Genomic DNA, 16,734 nt, shown 5'->3' with positions numbered 1-16,734 from the left:
GATAGTGAACTACTATCACAGAAATCTCATAAATGCTTGGGTTTTAATGAAGTTTTAGTACTGAAGAGTAGATCATTTAGAAGAAGGACTACTAATATTTTTATGCAATAACTTTTATATATATTTTTAATTTTGGCCACTAGTAAATTATTTATATTATAAAATATAAATGTAATTATTTATATTCAGAAATGTAAGAATCATTCAAATTCAATAAATACATGAAGAATGATTGATAAGCTCGAGAGGAATTTGAGACATGAAACTACCAGAAGATTAGTTGAATTGCATTTCTTTAAACATTATAATGCAAAGCAAAACACTGTACTTCTTTTATTCTTTCTTTACAGTTTTCATTCTGGTACTTACTCATTTTTTTTGTCCCCCCAGTGGATCAGGCAGATCCATTTGCCCATGTGGCTGCTCTTCACTTTGACCAGATGCTTCAGAGGTTTGGCTCCCCCATCATCATCTTAAATTTAGTGAAGGTATGACGTGCTATCTGTTTGGTTATGAAATTCAGTTACACTGGACAACATGGAGGGGTTTAACAAGCCTGCTTTACCTCTCCCCAGAGGAGAGACTTGTGGATTTATCATGCTATGATGGCTCACGGTGTCTGAACTGTCTGAGCCTCTGTCCTTTGGCCTCTGATTCCATGTGGCCTCTTCCCTGGGTACGTGGGAGAATCCGTGGTGTGTTCCCTAGGGAAGAGAGCAATGAGCGTGTCAGTCTCCTGATTTTCTGGGGTGAACTAGGTGCAGGTGAAATTCTGCCTCAGCTTCTAGGACAGCTTGGAGAAGGAAGCATGGAGGTCAAACAGCCACAGCCTAGCCTTGATACAACCACTTCGTTGACCATCCACAAGATCTGCTGGGCAAGATAATATGTGGTAGTGGGATCTAAAGACTAGATTCAGAAACTGGGTGTGGTTGTAGCTCAAGGATCGGGTGGACAGAGTGGTGGCCTGGCTTCATAATTCTGTGCTCCCTTGTCAGAATACACTGGTCAACGTATCTTGTGTATATGAGTAGGCAGTCAGGTCAAAGGCCGGAGTAGAGGGCAGGGCGACTAGATAAGAAGAAATAAAAGGAATCCAAATCGGAAAAGAAGAAGTAAATCTGTCACTGTTTGCAGATGACATGATACTATACACAGAGAATCCTAAAGATGCTACCAGAAAACTACTAGAGCCAATCAATGAACTTGGTAATGTAGCAGGTTACAAAATTAATGCACAGAAATCTCTTGTATTCTTATACACTAATGATGAAAAATCTGAAAGAGAAATTAAGGGAACACTCCCATTTACCACTGCAACAAAAAGAATAAAATACCTAAGAATAAACCTACCTAAGGAGACAAGAAACCTATATGCAGAAAACTATAAGACACTGATGAAAGAAATTAAAGATGATACAAACAGATGGAGAGATACCATGTTCTTGGATTGGAAGAATCAACATTGTGAAAATGACTATACTACCCAGAGCAATCTACAGATTCAGTGCAATCCCTATCAAACTACCAATGGCATTTTTCACATAGCTAGAACAAAAAATTTCACAATTTGTATGGAAACACAAAAGACCCCAAACAGCCAAAGCCATCTTGAGAAGGAAAAACAGAGCTGGAGGAATCAGACTCCCAGAGTTCAGACTATACTACAAAACTACAGTCATCAAGACAGTATGGTACTGGCACAAAAACAGAAATATAGATGGAACAGGATAGAAAGCCCAGAGATAAACCCATGCACATGTGGTCACCTTATCTTTGATAAAGGAGGCAAGAGTATACAATGGAGTAAAGACAGCCTCCTCAATAAGTGGTGCTGGGAAAACTGGACAGCTACATGTAAAAGAATGAAATTAGAACACTTCCTAACACCGTACACAAAAATAAACTCAAAATGGATTAAAAACCTAAATGTAAGGCCAGACACTATCAAACTCTGAGAGGAAAACATAGGCATGTACACTCTATGACATAAATCACAGCAAGATCCTTTTTGACCCACCTCCTAGAGAAATGGAAATAAAAGCAAAAATAAACAAATGGGACCTAATGAAACTTAAAAGCTTTTGCACAGCAAAGGAAATCATAAACAAGATGAAAAGACCACCCTCAGAATGGGAGAAAATATTTGCAAATGAAGCAACTGACAAAGAATTAATCTCTAAAATTTACAAGCAGCTCATGTAGCTCAATATCAAAAAAACAACCCAATCCAAAAACGGGCAGAAGACCTAAATAGATATTTCTCCAGAGAAGACATACAGATTGCCAACAAACACATGGAAGAATGCTGAACATCACTAATCATTAGAGAAATGCAAATCTAAACTACAGTGAAGTATCACCTCACACCAGTCAGAATGGCCATCATCAAAAAAATCTAGAAACAATAAATGCTGGAGAGGGTGTGGAGAAAAGGGAACCCTCTTGTGCTGTTGGTGGGAATGTAAATTGATACAGCCACTATGGAGAACAGTATGGAGGTTCCTTAAAAAACTAAAAGTAGAACTACCATATGACCCAGCAATCCCACTACTGGGCATATACCCTGAGAAAACCATAATTCACAAAGAGTCATGTACCACAATGTTCACTGCAGCTCTGTTTACAGTAGCCAGGACATGGAAGCACCCTAAGTGTCCATCAACAGATGAATGGATAAAGAAGATGTGGCACATATATACAATGGAATATTACTCAGCCATAAAAAGAAATGAAATTGAGTTATTTGTAGTGAGGTGGATGGACCTAGAGACTGTCATACAGAGTGAAGTAAGTCAGAAAAGGAAAAACATAATACTATACGCTAACACATATACATGGAACCAAAAAAAAAATGGTTCTGAAAATCCTAGGGGCAGGGCAGGAATAAAAACACAGACGTAGAGAATGGACTTGAGGACACAGGGAGGGGGAAGGATAAGCTGGGACGAAGTGAGAGAGTGGCATGGACATACATACACTACCAAATGTAAAATAGATAGCTAGTGGGAAGCAGCTGCATAGCACAGGGAGATCGGCTCCATGCTTTGTGTCCACCTAGAGGGGTGGGATAGGGAGGGTGAGAGGGAGACGATGCAAGAGGGAGGAGATATGGGTATGTAAGTATACGTATAGCTGATCACTTTGTTATAAAGCAGAAATTAACACACCATTGTAAAGCAATTATACTCCAGTAAAGATGTTAAAAAAAAATCAGAAACCAATAATAAAATAATACTGAATTCTGTATTTTAAAAACAAATCATAGCTGTCTCTGTTGCAACGAAGTGAAATGAAGAATCTCATTCTGTGTCCAGGAAAACTCAGAGTGTATGAAAAGCAAGGGTTTTGTTATATTATGTTTGTGGCAGTTGGCCGACAAACTAGTATCTGAGATTATTCTGAGAAGTTGGTTAGTAAGTATAATTCAATTTAATTAAAAACCAAGTAATCCTATGTCCATTTAGTCCACCGTTTGACAAGCAGTTCTGAAGGTTTCCTTTGTGCCAGGGCAATCATAGAAGCAGTGGCTGCCTTCCCAGGGCTACCAGTCTAACAGGAGATGGTGAAGTGATGCAGAGGTACCGACACTGGGTTACGATGCTATGAGAGCTTATAAGGGGAAAGAAGTCTTCCCTGAGGAAGCGATGAGTCAGCTCAGCCTTAACGAAGAGGCATTAACAAGGCCAAGAAGAAAGAAAACAGCAGGTACAAAGGCCCTGAGACAGGAGGGGATTTGGTGGATTTAAGGAAGAAAAGGCTTGTCTGGCTGGGTCCCAGAGGATGAGGGAGTTATGCCAGACATGCAGAGCCTTGTAGGGTGTGTTAATGAGTCTGGTCTTTATCCTGACTTTCCAAAACCATTGAAGGTTTTGTATGGCTGAGAGGATGGTGATCAGATTTCTGTTTTGAAAAGACTGTCCTGACCTCAATCTAGAGAATGAATGGATTGGTACAAGGCTAAAGTCTATGTTGGAACACCACATAGGTGGCTGTTAGAATTATCCAGAAAAGGGTAACTGGCCTAAACTCGGGTGGTGTGGTAGAGGTGGAGAGAAGTGGACACAGGCAGTAGACTCAGTGATGAGCTGGGTCTGATATGAGGGAGAGGGAGATGTCAGGCTTGATTCCTAGGTTTCTGGCGAGTATCAGGTGGATGGATGGTGATGCCATTCACTGAGCCAGGGACTGTGGACTCAGTCTGTGAGGGAAGATGGTGAGTACGGTTTGGATGTGCTGAGGTTTGAGATGGATTGAGTCCTGTCAGAGGAGCTGGCAAGTGAGTGGCCGGTGTGTGAGATAGAAGCTCAGGAGAGAGGTCTGGGCTGAGATGTGATTTTGTGGCTCATGTGTGTCCCAGCGCTATTTGAAGACATGGGCATGGAGGTGATGCCCATTTAGAGGGTTCAGAGTGGGAAGAGGGAAGAGCCTCCAGTCTTGTCTTGAGGACCCCCCAGCTCTTAATGTCCAGTTAGAGCAGGCAGAGTCTGTAAAGGAGCCTGGGAAAGAACAGACAGAAAAGTAGGAGGAAAACCAGGTGAGTGCCGTGTTATGACAGCTAAGAGAAAGCGTGTTTCATGATTAAGGAAGTAAGCAGTCAACAGTGGCAAAGGCTGCTGACAGGTCAAGTAAGATGAAAACAGGAAATATGCTCCTTGTGTTACCAACACTGAGAGCACTGACTGAAGTGGACTGAGCTGTAGGAGGACTTCCCTCGTCCTGGGGAAATGAAGTACCTAATGAGAAATGAAGAAGAGTTGGTGTTTTCATCAGTATGTTGTTTTTTTGTTTTTTTTTTAAGAGAGCATAATGCTGTGTTTAAAAGCCTGTGGGAAGGATCCATTTGGGATCCTTGAGACGTATAAAACACAGGAGAGAGAAAGGACGATCAGGGGCATCATGTGCTTCAGAAAGGAGGAAATCTGAAACATGGAGGGAGGAATTATTTTAATGGGATGACAGAGAATAGTAAGGGTACGTGTGTGTGTGTGTGTGTGTGTGTGTGTGTTGTGTACACGTACATGCTCCTTCCTGATAACTTTAACTTCTCCTTAAGATAAGAGGGACGGTCACCTGCTCAGAGCAGAGGTTTGAGGGTGGTGGAAGTTTCACAGCCTTCATGTATGTGCGAGGGTGGATTGACCAGAGACCTCCAGGAAATGCTAAGGGCTAATTTCAGGTTGGTGATCAGGATTTCTTTCTTTTTTTTTTAAGTTAATTTATTTATTTTTGGCTGCATTGGGTCTTTGTTGCTGCACGTGGGCTTTCTCTAGTTGCAGTGAGTAGGGGCTACTCTTCATTGTGGTGCGAGGGCTTCTCATTGCAGTGGCTTCTCTTGTTGCGGAGCATGGGCTCAGGTGCGTGGGCTTCAGTAGTTGCAGCACACGGGCTCAGTAGTTGCGGCTTGCGGGCTCTAGAGCACAGGCTCAGCAGTTGTGGTGCATGGGCTTAATTGCTCCGCGGCATGTGGGATCTTCCAGGACCAGGGATCGAACCCGTGTCCTCTGCATTGGCAGGCAGATTCTTAACCACTGCGCCACGAGGGAAGTCCCCCAAGATTTCTTAAATTCTGCTGTTGCCTGACTTTTCCTGGCAGGGCTTGTGTATGGCTGTGAGCACAGAGGAAGTAGATAATTGGGTTCGTTCAGTTCTGCCAGGCAGACGTGATATAGAAAGACAGATAATAGGAGTTTTGGATGTTGGCGGAAGTCTAATTGAAGCAGACCATGAAACCTGAGCTGGAGGAGGGGGAGTGTTGGAGAGGGTGATGAAGAAAGCAGTGCTGTCGGTGGACTGGGGTCCTGGTGAGGTGGGGTGTTTAAAACAAGCCATCTGAAAATAAAAGAGGTTCTGGATAAGAAATGTTGAAGGCAGAGGAGTTACCTGTGGTGATGACTTGATCTGAGATGTGAGGGTGGGAAGGATGGCTTAGCTAGAGTGGAGGAGGAACAGGTACTGGGAGCCGCCCAGGAGGGGGGCACAGACCGAGATCCAGTTGCGGGGAAAAGACCGTAGAACCAAGTGCGAGGGTTCAGAGGAGCAGGGCGTGTGTGTGTGCCTGTGAGCGTGTGGCTCCGGAGGAGGGGAGTGGGGAGGAGGGGCTGGGGACAGTGAGGCAGGAAGCTTTATTTCTTCCTTTGTTGCTCTTTGCTTTATGAAATTATTGCATCCTATGAGGGATTGACTTTGTAAAATAAATCATTCAGGTATTAAATACATCATTTTTTAGACTTTGGTTCACATCAGTTCAGAAGTTTCATTTTCACGTCTCTCCCCCATCAACTCAGAATAACAGGCGGCAATAGGTTGATGGTCCACACCCTCAGCCTGATATTGAACAGTAACTATAAGAGACATAATCAAAAAATTCAAAAAGGAAAACTCTAGTAATAAGAACCCTCATGAACACTTTTCTAGTAAGCTATAAGCCATAAGAGATTGTTAGTATAGAAATAAATTATTGCTGAAGCACTAAATTACAAGGTTATCGCTAGAACATAAACATCGACCTTAATTAGTGCATTTTCTTCATATTTTAGAGTCCTTATAGTGTGGTTAAAAGCTATGGTTAAGTGGAAATTCAGTTTATGATGTTTGAAATAATGTATTTCTCTATTAAATATGCAGGTTCAAAATATAATATCAGATACGTGTGGTTGTAAAGTGTTCCTGCCCAGCTTTCTCAAATGAACATTTATTTCTTAATATTTAAAGGGCAGTCAGTGGATTTTAAAATTGTCCTTGTTTATTGTTTCATTGCCATAAAAATCCTGGCAATAACTAGAAAATTGTTAGGAGATTAAGTTGCTGTTTTGTAGAATAGAAAAAAATGTTTTTGTCATTAGTTATCTTATTTATAGGATAAAAGAAGATGTTTATTCAGTTCACTTAGAACTCCTCATTAACTTGTCAAAGAATGTGTGTATGTGTGCGTGTGTGTGTAGCATGATATCAACGGATATTCACTCTTTATTCTGCCTCCGCATGAAGTGTCTAAAGTGGAATACTTTTCTTGATTTCTCTTTTGCCCTGTGTTGTGCACTATCTCCTGCCCTCCCTCCACTCCACCACGTGGAGGTTTGAGACACTGCTTGTCAGACATTTTGGAGCAATCCTTATACTGTCATTGCTTCTACTGGGGATCAGGAGGAAGCCAACCAGGGATCTGATGTCATTGTACATCAGAGGACTTTAATCCGGGGTCCATGGACGGCCATTGGGGGGGGTGTCTCTGAACCCTTTGAAACAATCACTTGCATATGTGAAGTTTTCATCTGGTTGTTAAAGGGGTCTGTGACCAAAGAAGGTCGATGAAACAATCCACTAGCTAATCCACTGTGGGCACACAATGCATAAAGCAGATTCTTTACATAGACATGATTGAAAGTTGATGAAATAACCTTATCTCTCTGTCTCATTAAATGTCAGATTTGATGTAAGAAATTCAAAAACTTTTTGTTTCTCTAGCTGGCTTAAAGTGCTTTTGAGAAAATTACAGGTATACAATTTAATTTTCTCAGATGTAAAAATAAGCTAAATATTTGTTCATCCCAAACTGATTTAATGCTGTTCTTAATCAGTTCTTAACTAATTCCTCCATACATACAGCTGTGCAAAATAGATACCCCTTTTCTGTTTCCTCAGTGATTATCTAATTAAATTCATGACAGTTGAAAAGTAATCACCATGGTTGAAAACAGTGTAGACCTATTTTGATGCCAGCAATAGTACCTCAGTGCTGTATCCATATTGCTGAATTAATTGTTTTTTGTTTGTTTCTATGTGAAGTCCTGATCAGGCTAACAATAAAGTTAATTTTTATTAATCCTTACCATGTGTCATATGCTCTGATAAGAAACTATCATGTTTCATCTCAGTTAAACCTCACATTAATCCTTTAAGTGAGATACTTCTGTTACCCATTTTACAGACGAAGAAATGGAGGCCAAGGAAAGTTGAGAACCTTGCTCAAGGCCATGTGGCTGGTAAGAGGCAGAGCCAGCACTCCAACCACAAAGCTGGACACTATGCACCAGCTCCTCTTGAATGGGAGGCGGTATGATATCTAAGGAGCTACAGCAGGCAAGGAGGTGGACAGTCAGGTTTAGTCCCATGAACGCCTGCCTCTCAGCGTCAGTTCATCCAGCCACAGTGTAAAAGGGGAAGACATGGCTGCCTTGGCTACCTCACGGGGATTTTATGAGAGTCAAGTTTAAAAGCCTATGAACGGGATTTCCCTGGTGGCCCAGTGGTTAAGAATCCGCTTGCCAGTGCAGGAGACACAGGATCAAGCCCTGGTCCGGGAAGATCCCACATGCCGCGGAGCAACTAAGCCCGCGTCACAATTACTGAGCCTGCGCTCTAGAACCCGTGAGCCACAACTACTGAGCCCATGTGCTGCAACTGCTGAAGCCCACGTGCCTAGAGCCCGTGCTCCGCAACAAGAGAAGCCACCGCAATGGGAGGCCCACGCACCGCAATGAAGAGTAGCCCCCGCTCGCCGCAACTAGAGAAAGCCCGCGCACAGCAACGAAGACCCAACACAGCCAAAAAAAAAAAAAAAAAAAGCCTATGAAGCCTGCGAAAGCATTCTCCGCTCTGCCGGTTTGGGGATTAGCCATCTAGGCCCAGTTGATTTCTCTCTGGTCCTTAGCTGGCTGGGGTTGGAGGTTCCTTTCTTCTGGTCCTTGGGAAGTTCTCCTTTGCCAAAGTGGAGTGTGAAGTGTGTAGGACAGGCCTGTGTAGGGTGAGCTGGGCTTCTTGGGACTGTAGGAGGTTATGAGGAAGAAATCTGATCTCCTTGAGTCTTTAATGCTCATTATCTGTTGACTGTAATTCAGTGATGCATTTATTTCTTTGCATTATTTTAATTTGAGTAGGTAGGTTTCATTTTTGTATAGTTAGCGCTTCAGCTTTTTGTCTTAGTGGCAAAGTTATGTTAAAAGTCTGTTCCTCTGATTTAAGGTAGTTAGAACACTGAAAATGTTTAATTTTTGGTAAAGGAACGAGAGAAAAGAAAGCATGAGAGAATTTTGAGTGAAGAACTCGTAGCTGCTGTGACCTACCTCAACCAGTTTTTGCCTCCCGAGCACACGATTATTTATATTCCTTGGGATATGGCCAAGTACACCAAAAGGTGAGCAGATGCTCATACGTCTGGTTATATTTTCCTCCTCTTGTGATGTAAAGTAGCAGGAAGCTGATCTCTCTGGTAAAGTGAATGTTACTTTTTTCATTTCCTTTGTGAACCGGCTTGAGGGGCTGTTTAACTGCTGGTGTATAATTTGAGGGCTTAAATTAGTTGACCAAATTCTTTTTGCCCACCATTTTTACCATTTAGAAATTCTCCTTGAAGTATCTAGTGACCTCAGAACATCTTTACTCTGCTGCTTTTCCTTAAAGGCATTAGTTTCACTTTTTTCTATTTCATTCTTTCTCCCTGTTTAATCACTTTCTCAGACACCACTTTCAGATTATCTCACGCATGGATGAACCAGTACTAACTCTTGACTGTTTATAGTAAATCCAAACCCCTTAGTGTCATGTTAAAGCCCCATCACCTGGTTGGTTCCAGAATGCATAACTTCTTCTTTATTCCCAGGGCTGTTCTGTTCCTGAAAAGCTAACCTTCATGTTCTGTCCCCAGTGCAGCAGCCAAGGTCCAATTCTGGAACCTTTGTTCCTGTTGTTTCCCCCTGCCCTCCACTGGCTGCTTTCCCACCTCTCTGTCAAGATCTGATTCAAAACTCATCTCATCCAAGGAACTTGCATTCATTTACTAGGGGTCATACAAACATTAGGTTCATATTGAGGTCTCCGTTATTTTTAAATGTCACTGTATTGTTTTGCACTTGACTCATTGTACTTTTTCTGAATCATTTTATGTAGTTAGATACATGTACATGTGCGCACACAGAAACATACACACACACACACACACACACACACACACACACACACACACACACACTTTCCCATAGTATAAGCCTGGTTGCAGGTTGGTGCCATTAGTAGTAATTTATTTTCCAGTGTTTTCTTCCCCTTCCACTGCACTGTGCATTGTGCTCTCTTCACATTTCATGAATCCATATTTAACTGACTGCACCGTTGGGGAGCGAAAGGCTTTGGGAAAAGCTCTTGCAGGGGGATGTCATGTGCCGAGTTTAAGGCTTGCCAATAGTTGCTATCAAGTTACAGGCCCTTCATGTCTCCTTGTGCCAAATCTTGCTAGTTATTGAGTACACATTGCATTCTAGAAATTAATTCTTACAATGTTCCTATTGAGTACAAACCAGAGATTTTAAAAATTAAATCCCTGAGTATCATTACTGTAGACTTTGCTTTAGATGTGAGAATAAATATGTATTAAGACGTGGGCTGTTCTCACTTCTCTCATTCTTCCTCCTTGCCCTCAGCAAGCTGTGTAATGTTCTGGATCGCCTGAACGTGATTGCAGAAAGTGTGGTGAAGAAAACAGGCTTCTTTGTAAACCGCCCTGATTCATACTGTAGCATTTTGCGGCCAGATGAAAAGTATGTATGGTGTTTTAAAACCTAAAAGAAATCAAGAATTTTGCTCTTACAGATAAAAAATATTCTAAATATGAGCAGTTTGACTCCTTGGAAGATGGATGACTTTATTCCTTTGGGGAGACAAGACACGCAGCCCATGTGACTGTAGAATGAATGTTCACGATGGCATGCAGTTTCCTCTGTGGGTATATACCCTGAGATGGAAGCCATGGAATCTCTTGCTTCTTAGAATAAACATTACATAAAATATTTCTGTAAAGTAAAATTTTCTGTAATGAATTCTATTCTTCAGTATTAAATAGGAGCAGGAAAAATTTTCTAATAAACCAGTGTATATGTTAGTATTTAAACTAACATTTTAATGAAAATGTATCATTGTATTATAGTTAGTTGCTCACAAGTCTTTCCTCATTACTACTTTGTGAGCACCTTCAGATCAAGCAAATGTGCTTTATTTATCTTTTAAGGGACCAATATTATATATTTCCAGTATTTTATTTTCAGTTAGTAAAGTTAACTATAATGGTACACACACACACACACACACACACAAAGCAAAAACAAAAAACAACCAACTACTAATGTGTACATCTTTGCAAGTAATCCTTTTGTTATAGTTTGAATTTCGGGGCACCTGTGACCAGGGTCCCCAAGACCACTCCCAGGCTCAGTGATTCACTAGGAGAACTCAAAGGACCCAGCATATTGTTGTTCTCTTGGCTGTGATTTATTACTACCAAACACAACAAAGCAAAATTAGCCAAGGGGAAAGGCGCATGGGATGAAGTCCAGAGGAAATCAGGGGCATGCTTCCAGAGTCCTCTCCTGGTAGAGGCACACAGAGAGCGCTAATTCTCCCAGCGACTTGTGATGTGTGTGTGCAATGTCGCCAACCAGGGGAGATGATGAAAGACTTGGAGCCAGGGTTTTTATTGGAGGTGGTCCTATAGGCAGCCTCTGCCTGGCAGCTTCCAAAATTTCAGACTCGCAGAAGGAAAGGATGTTCAGCAAACCATGTTGTTTCTACAGACGGCTTAGGCACATTGAGCCACTCTTGTCTGTTCTGGGAATGGTGGGAACTGAAGTTCCAGACTCCAGCCACGGGCCAGCCTTGTAAGCAGGCCTTTCTGAGGATAGCAGTCAGGCCTGCTGTGTTATTTTCTTCACTGCACCTTGTTTTAAGTAATTAAAATATTTTAAATAATTAAAATAGTAATATCATGATATAGTACTTATGTAATAAGAACATTTCCCCAGGCATTCATTAGCACGTGGAGAAAGTATGTAGGAAAGAAAATAATAAGGAAGACTGTAAAAAGCTCCATGAAGAAAAGCTGGAGGAGGTGGGGCCTCCTGACGTTGAGGCGAGAAGCATCAGGCTTGGAAGATTTTATTATAAAGTTGCCCTGCAATTATTAGTCATGTCTATAGAGACCAAACAGGAAATGCGCTTAAATTAAAGCACGAGAGATTTTGGTTGAACATGGGTGACAAAATGCTAAGAGTGTAGGGCTGGAGCAGGTTAAGATGCTCCTTTCCTGGTCTCCCTTTAGCGCATGGATAGCATTCCATCTCTGTGACTTGCATATTCACTTTCCTGAGAGAATGAAAGTAAACTGAATCAGCTGATTATTCAGGGGCATTCAGCCCTATTACTTTGATTCTTAATAAAGAGCTAGTACCAAATATGAATATAGATTATGTTATTAAAAATTTTTAATTAAAGAATGTATTTTTAAACACAGGTGGAATGAACTAGGAGGATGTGTGATTTCCACTGGTCGCCTGCAGGTATAGATGACATTGTATTAATAATGAATAGAATCTGTATCCACAGCGTATGATGTTTTCTGAAAGCAACCATGGAGAGAGATACTGCTTATTGAATGCCAAATTATTAATCATTTGAGAATGAGGTTTTTTTTTTTAAAATATGTTTATTTATTTATTTTTGGCTGCGTTGGGTCTTTGTTGCTGCACGCTGGTTTTTTCTAGTGGCGGTGAGCAGGGGCTATGCTTCATTGTGGTGCACGGGCTTCTCATTGCGGTGGCTTCCCTTGTTGTGGAGCACGGGCTCTAGGCGTGTGGGCTTCAGTAGTTGTGGCATGTGGGCTTCAGTAGTTGTGGCTTGCAGGGTCTAAGAGTGCAGGCTCAGTAATTGTGGCGCACGGGCTTAGTTGCTCCGCGGCATGTGGGATCTTCCTGGACCAGGGCTGGAAGCCGTGTCCCCTGCACTGGCAGGCAGGCTCTTAACCACTGCGCCACCAGGGAAGTCCTGAGAATGAGTTTTAAAAGCCTTACTGCTAGTGTTTAACTCTTGAGAAGGATGTGTAGCTGAAACAATAATCGCCCACAGATTTTTTCTATATAGTATAAATTTTGTTATTGGAAATAGAACCATAAACAGAAATGTGAAAAGAATAAATCAGAAAGACTTTGGAAAATGAACCAAATACAACAGTATATATATTAATTATGCTTTAAGAATGAAATGGCCTCACCCACTGAATATTTTAGTTTGTACAGTAAAGGAGATAGATCAGGGAAAAAAGCACATATTTTACTAATTGATACATGTGGAAAATGTTAGCTATTTTTATCTTGTTAAACTAAAGAAAATAATTCAAATATAGACTAGAGGGTGCAATGATGCTGTTGCAGCAGTATTAAGTGAACAGCAAATATAACCTTTTATAATGAAAAAAATGTTCTTCATTATTTGTTCAGGAATAATACCCTGCCTGCAGCTATATTCTATTGCTTAAAGAAATCTAAAGTAGGATGGAGGTAGTTTTGGTGACTGAATAATGAATGACAGTTCAAGGTGTTTCTCTTTAGACTGGTGTTCTTCGAACCAACTGTGTGGACTGTTTGGATCGCACCAACACAGCACAGTTTATGGTGGGGAAATGTGCTCTGGCTTATCAGCTGTATTCCTTGGGCTTAATTGACAAACCGAATCTACAGTTTGATACAGATGCAGTTAGGTAAGCCTTATTTTCTGCCTTTCGAATGCTGGTAATGACAGAAAGCAAACCTGATTAATAAGGACTTTTATGAACTTGTTTCTCCTTTCAGCTTCTCAAAAACCATGTTGTTAAAAGACATTATTCAAATTAATTTGGTAATATATATTTCTGTTAAAGCTTTGTGTATTGTTACCATGGTTTTTATTTTCCTATTTGTGTTAATTATCAATAAACATTATGTACTTTAGATAAATCCAAACTAGTGGGTTTTTAAAGAAATAAATCCAGACCGCATTAGGGAAAAAAAGTAATAAGCCTTCATATATTTTGAATTAAACATATAAGACAGATAAAACATTGATTCTTCAGTAAGCAATACTGTTTATTCACTGGCCGTTGGGTCCATGACATTGTGTGAAGTACCATTTCTTGAAAATGCAGTGATTGCTGTTATAGGTCCTCTGAGATAGTTATAAAGGCTCTGTCAAAAAAAAGTGATGAGGGCTTCCCTGGTGGCGCAGTGGTTGAGAGTCCGCCTGCCGATGCAGGGGACATGGGTTCGTGCCCCGGTCCGGGAGGATCCCACATGCCGCGGAGCGGCTGGGCCCGTGAGCCATGGCCGCTGAGCCTGCACGTCTGGAGCCTGTGCTCCACAACGGGAGAGGCCACAACACTGAGAGGCCCGCGTACAGCAAAAAAAAATTAAAAAAAAAAAAAAAAAGTGATGAGCTTACAAATGGCCAGGTCCTCAGATATCACTGCACTAAAAAGTCTTTGACAGGCACTTGAAGAAACATAAGTTTCAAACATGTATTTCTAGGAAAGAATATGGTTTGTTTGTGACAAGAGCATGTCCTTTTTCCCAAAGGCAATTCAGAGAGAACAGAAAATTCTGTCGTGGGAGGTAAATTGATTTGGCAGGCTGCAGAAAGTTAGGATTCTTTTAATAGAGTTAAAACCACCTTGGTCTGGCTTTGATGGGTTATGCTTTTGGTGCTCCTGCTTTTTATATATATATATATATATATATATATATATATATATATATATATATATATATATATATATAGCATTTTCTTTGACTTTGTTGCTTATTAGACCATTACTATAAAATATAATATATTTTGTATGTGCATATATCTTCAAGATGTTGAAGAGTCTACTTGAAAAGAAAGGCTTAGAGGAATTCATAAAGTAAAATACTTGTTTTGAATCCACAGCTAAGTGAATACGTGTGTAATACTTTGGGTGAAATTCTTTAATGTTTGTATGTTTTGCTTAGGTTATTTGAGGAACTCTATGAAGATCATGGGGATACCCTGTCCCTTCAGTATGGTGGTTCCCAACTTGTTCATCGTGTAAAAACCTACAGAAAGATAGCGCCGTGGACCCAGCACTCAAAAGACATCATGCAGACCCTGTCTAGATATTACAGCAATGCCTTTTCAGGTAATTCTGGAGTTATATGCATTTCTAAGACTTATCCTGATGTGCATTTTTCTCTTATACTTTTTTTTTTAAGCTAACTGAATAAAGTCAAAATTAAATATTTTAAAAGTTTAAATAAAACAGTCTGTCACTTAAGAGGTACTCAGTAAATATTTGTTCAGTAAATGAATGAATAAACTTTGTATTTTAAATAGGGCACTTTGGCCACCCATAATTAGAGCTTTTACGTACTTGAGAATATTTGATTCCTTGGCTTCTGCCTTGTTCTGAATTTCTGCTTGTAAAACATAGATAAATTTGTTCAAGAGTGTTGAGTAATTATTTTAAATAGAGTTCATCATTTTAACAATTGTCTAAGAATGTAAATATCACTGATTCTTTTAAATGTCAGCTAGAAATGAGTTGTAACATTAACACTGAATTTTACTCTTATTTTATGACTTGGGAATACTAAAAGAAACAGGTGGTTAAAGTGGCACTTTTCCTGTCTCCATTCTGATGGGATTTCGAAAACAATAGATAGGAAAGTGATTGTGAGACAGACCCCACGCACAGAATTTATAAAGGAAGTGCTCAGGCTGATTCTGTGAGTCTTGGACTCTTGAACCAGATCGAAGATAAAAACGTTTACAGAATGTAGAGAAGAGATTGGTAAAGAGAGTCTTCGGAGTGCACTGTTGCCGTGCAGTGACTGTCACCCACCCCTACTCCTTCACCTCCAGCCTAGAGAGAACTAGGACTCTGGACAAGCTTAATGTAGTGTTCTGTTGTTGGAGGGACCCCATGGAGCTGTTGGCTTTGGACTGCTGTGTAGCAAAGCTGAAGCAGAGGGATGGGCTGAGGAGAGGGCTGCCATGTTGGGAATGGCCTACCCTCCCAGAGTTGGTTAGGCCAAAGGATCCTTGAGTGTTTATAGGTGCCCAGAGGTAGGCCTCACGGGGCAGAGTGCTGGCATGGTTTTGGCGTAGGTCCTGGCCAGAGGGACCATAGCAGCAGGAACCAGGAAGTGATCACTGGATTTCCAAGGAAGGAGTAGCAAGAAAATGCCTGATGTGAGAAGATACATGTGCTCACACCAGGGGAACTGCAGGAGAATCCCCAGTGTTGGGAACCTCAGAAGAGTGCCTGAAAATATCCATAAAAGAGTCAGCTTTCAACATTTCCTATGCCCAGAGAGAATGCAAAGGCTAAACTGCTACTAACAGTTTGGTATACTACTGTTCAAGCGTGTTAGTTTTCTGTGCTATCTAACAAATTACTAAAAAGTTAGCAGCTTAAAACAACATGTATTCATTATCTCATGATTTCTGTGGGTCAGAATTCCAAGCACAGTTTAGCTGGGTTCTCTGCACAGGGTCTCACAAAGCTATAGTCAAGATGTCAGTCAGGCTGTGGTCTCATCTGGAGGCCTGATTCAGGCCTCCATCCACTTCCCTGCTCATGTGTTTGTTGGTGGAATTCAACTCCTTGCAGTTCCGCGTGGACTTGTTCCTTGTAGGACTCATAGCGACTTGCGTCTTCATAGCTGGCATGTGGAAGACGGTCTCTAGAATGAGTCTACTAGCCAGACAGAGTCTTATATAACATAATGTAATCATTGGGGTGACATGCCATCACTTTGCCATATCTCGCTGCTCAGAAGCAAATCATTGGTCCCACCCACACACAAGCACAATCTGTGTCAGTTTCCTAAGGCTGTTGTAACAAAATAATACAAACTAGATGACTTAAAACAATAGAAACTTATCTCACAGTTTGGGGGTAGAAGTTCAATGTCACGTTGT

General features: G+C 41.0%; 1 protein-coding gene across 3 annotated transcripts in view; it reads left to right on the top strand.

The window, feature by feature from the left end:
* FIG4 (FIG4 phosphoinositide 5-phosphatase) overlaps positions 1-16,734 on the top strand; it is a 129,860-nt gene that overhangs the window by 47,633 nt on the left and 65,493 nt on the right. For all 3 annotated transcript variants that reach the window (XR_014326797.1, XM_082856067.1, XM_082856068.1), the window contains 6 exons: positions 391-488; positions 9,003-9,136; positions 10,416-10,532; positions 12,278-12,323; positions 13,371-13,519; positions 14,784-14,950. Coding sequence is in view for 2 of the 3 variants with exons in the window: in XM_082856067.1 (XP_082712193.1) it covers positions 391-488; positions 9,003-9,136; positions 10,416-10,532; positions 12,278-12,323; positions 13,371-13,519; positions 14,784-14,950 (711 nt within the window). In the remaining variant the exon portion in view is untranslated. The remainder of the gene's footprint in view (positions 1-390; positions 489-9,002; positions 9,137-10,415; positions 10,533-12,277; positions 12,324-13,370; positions 13,520-14,783; positions 14,951-16,734) is intronic.

Source organism: Leucopleurus acutus (assembly GCF_964270905.1).
Source record: "Leucopleurus acutus genome assembly, chromosome: 15".
Lineage (NCBI taxonomy): Eukaryota > Metazoa > Chordata > Mammalia > Artiodactyla > Delphinidae > Leucopleurus > Leucopleurus acutus.
Note: the sequence above shows the minus strand (reverse complement) of the source record. Positions and strands in the feature narration are given on the sequence as shown.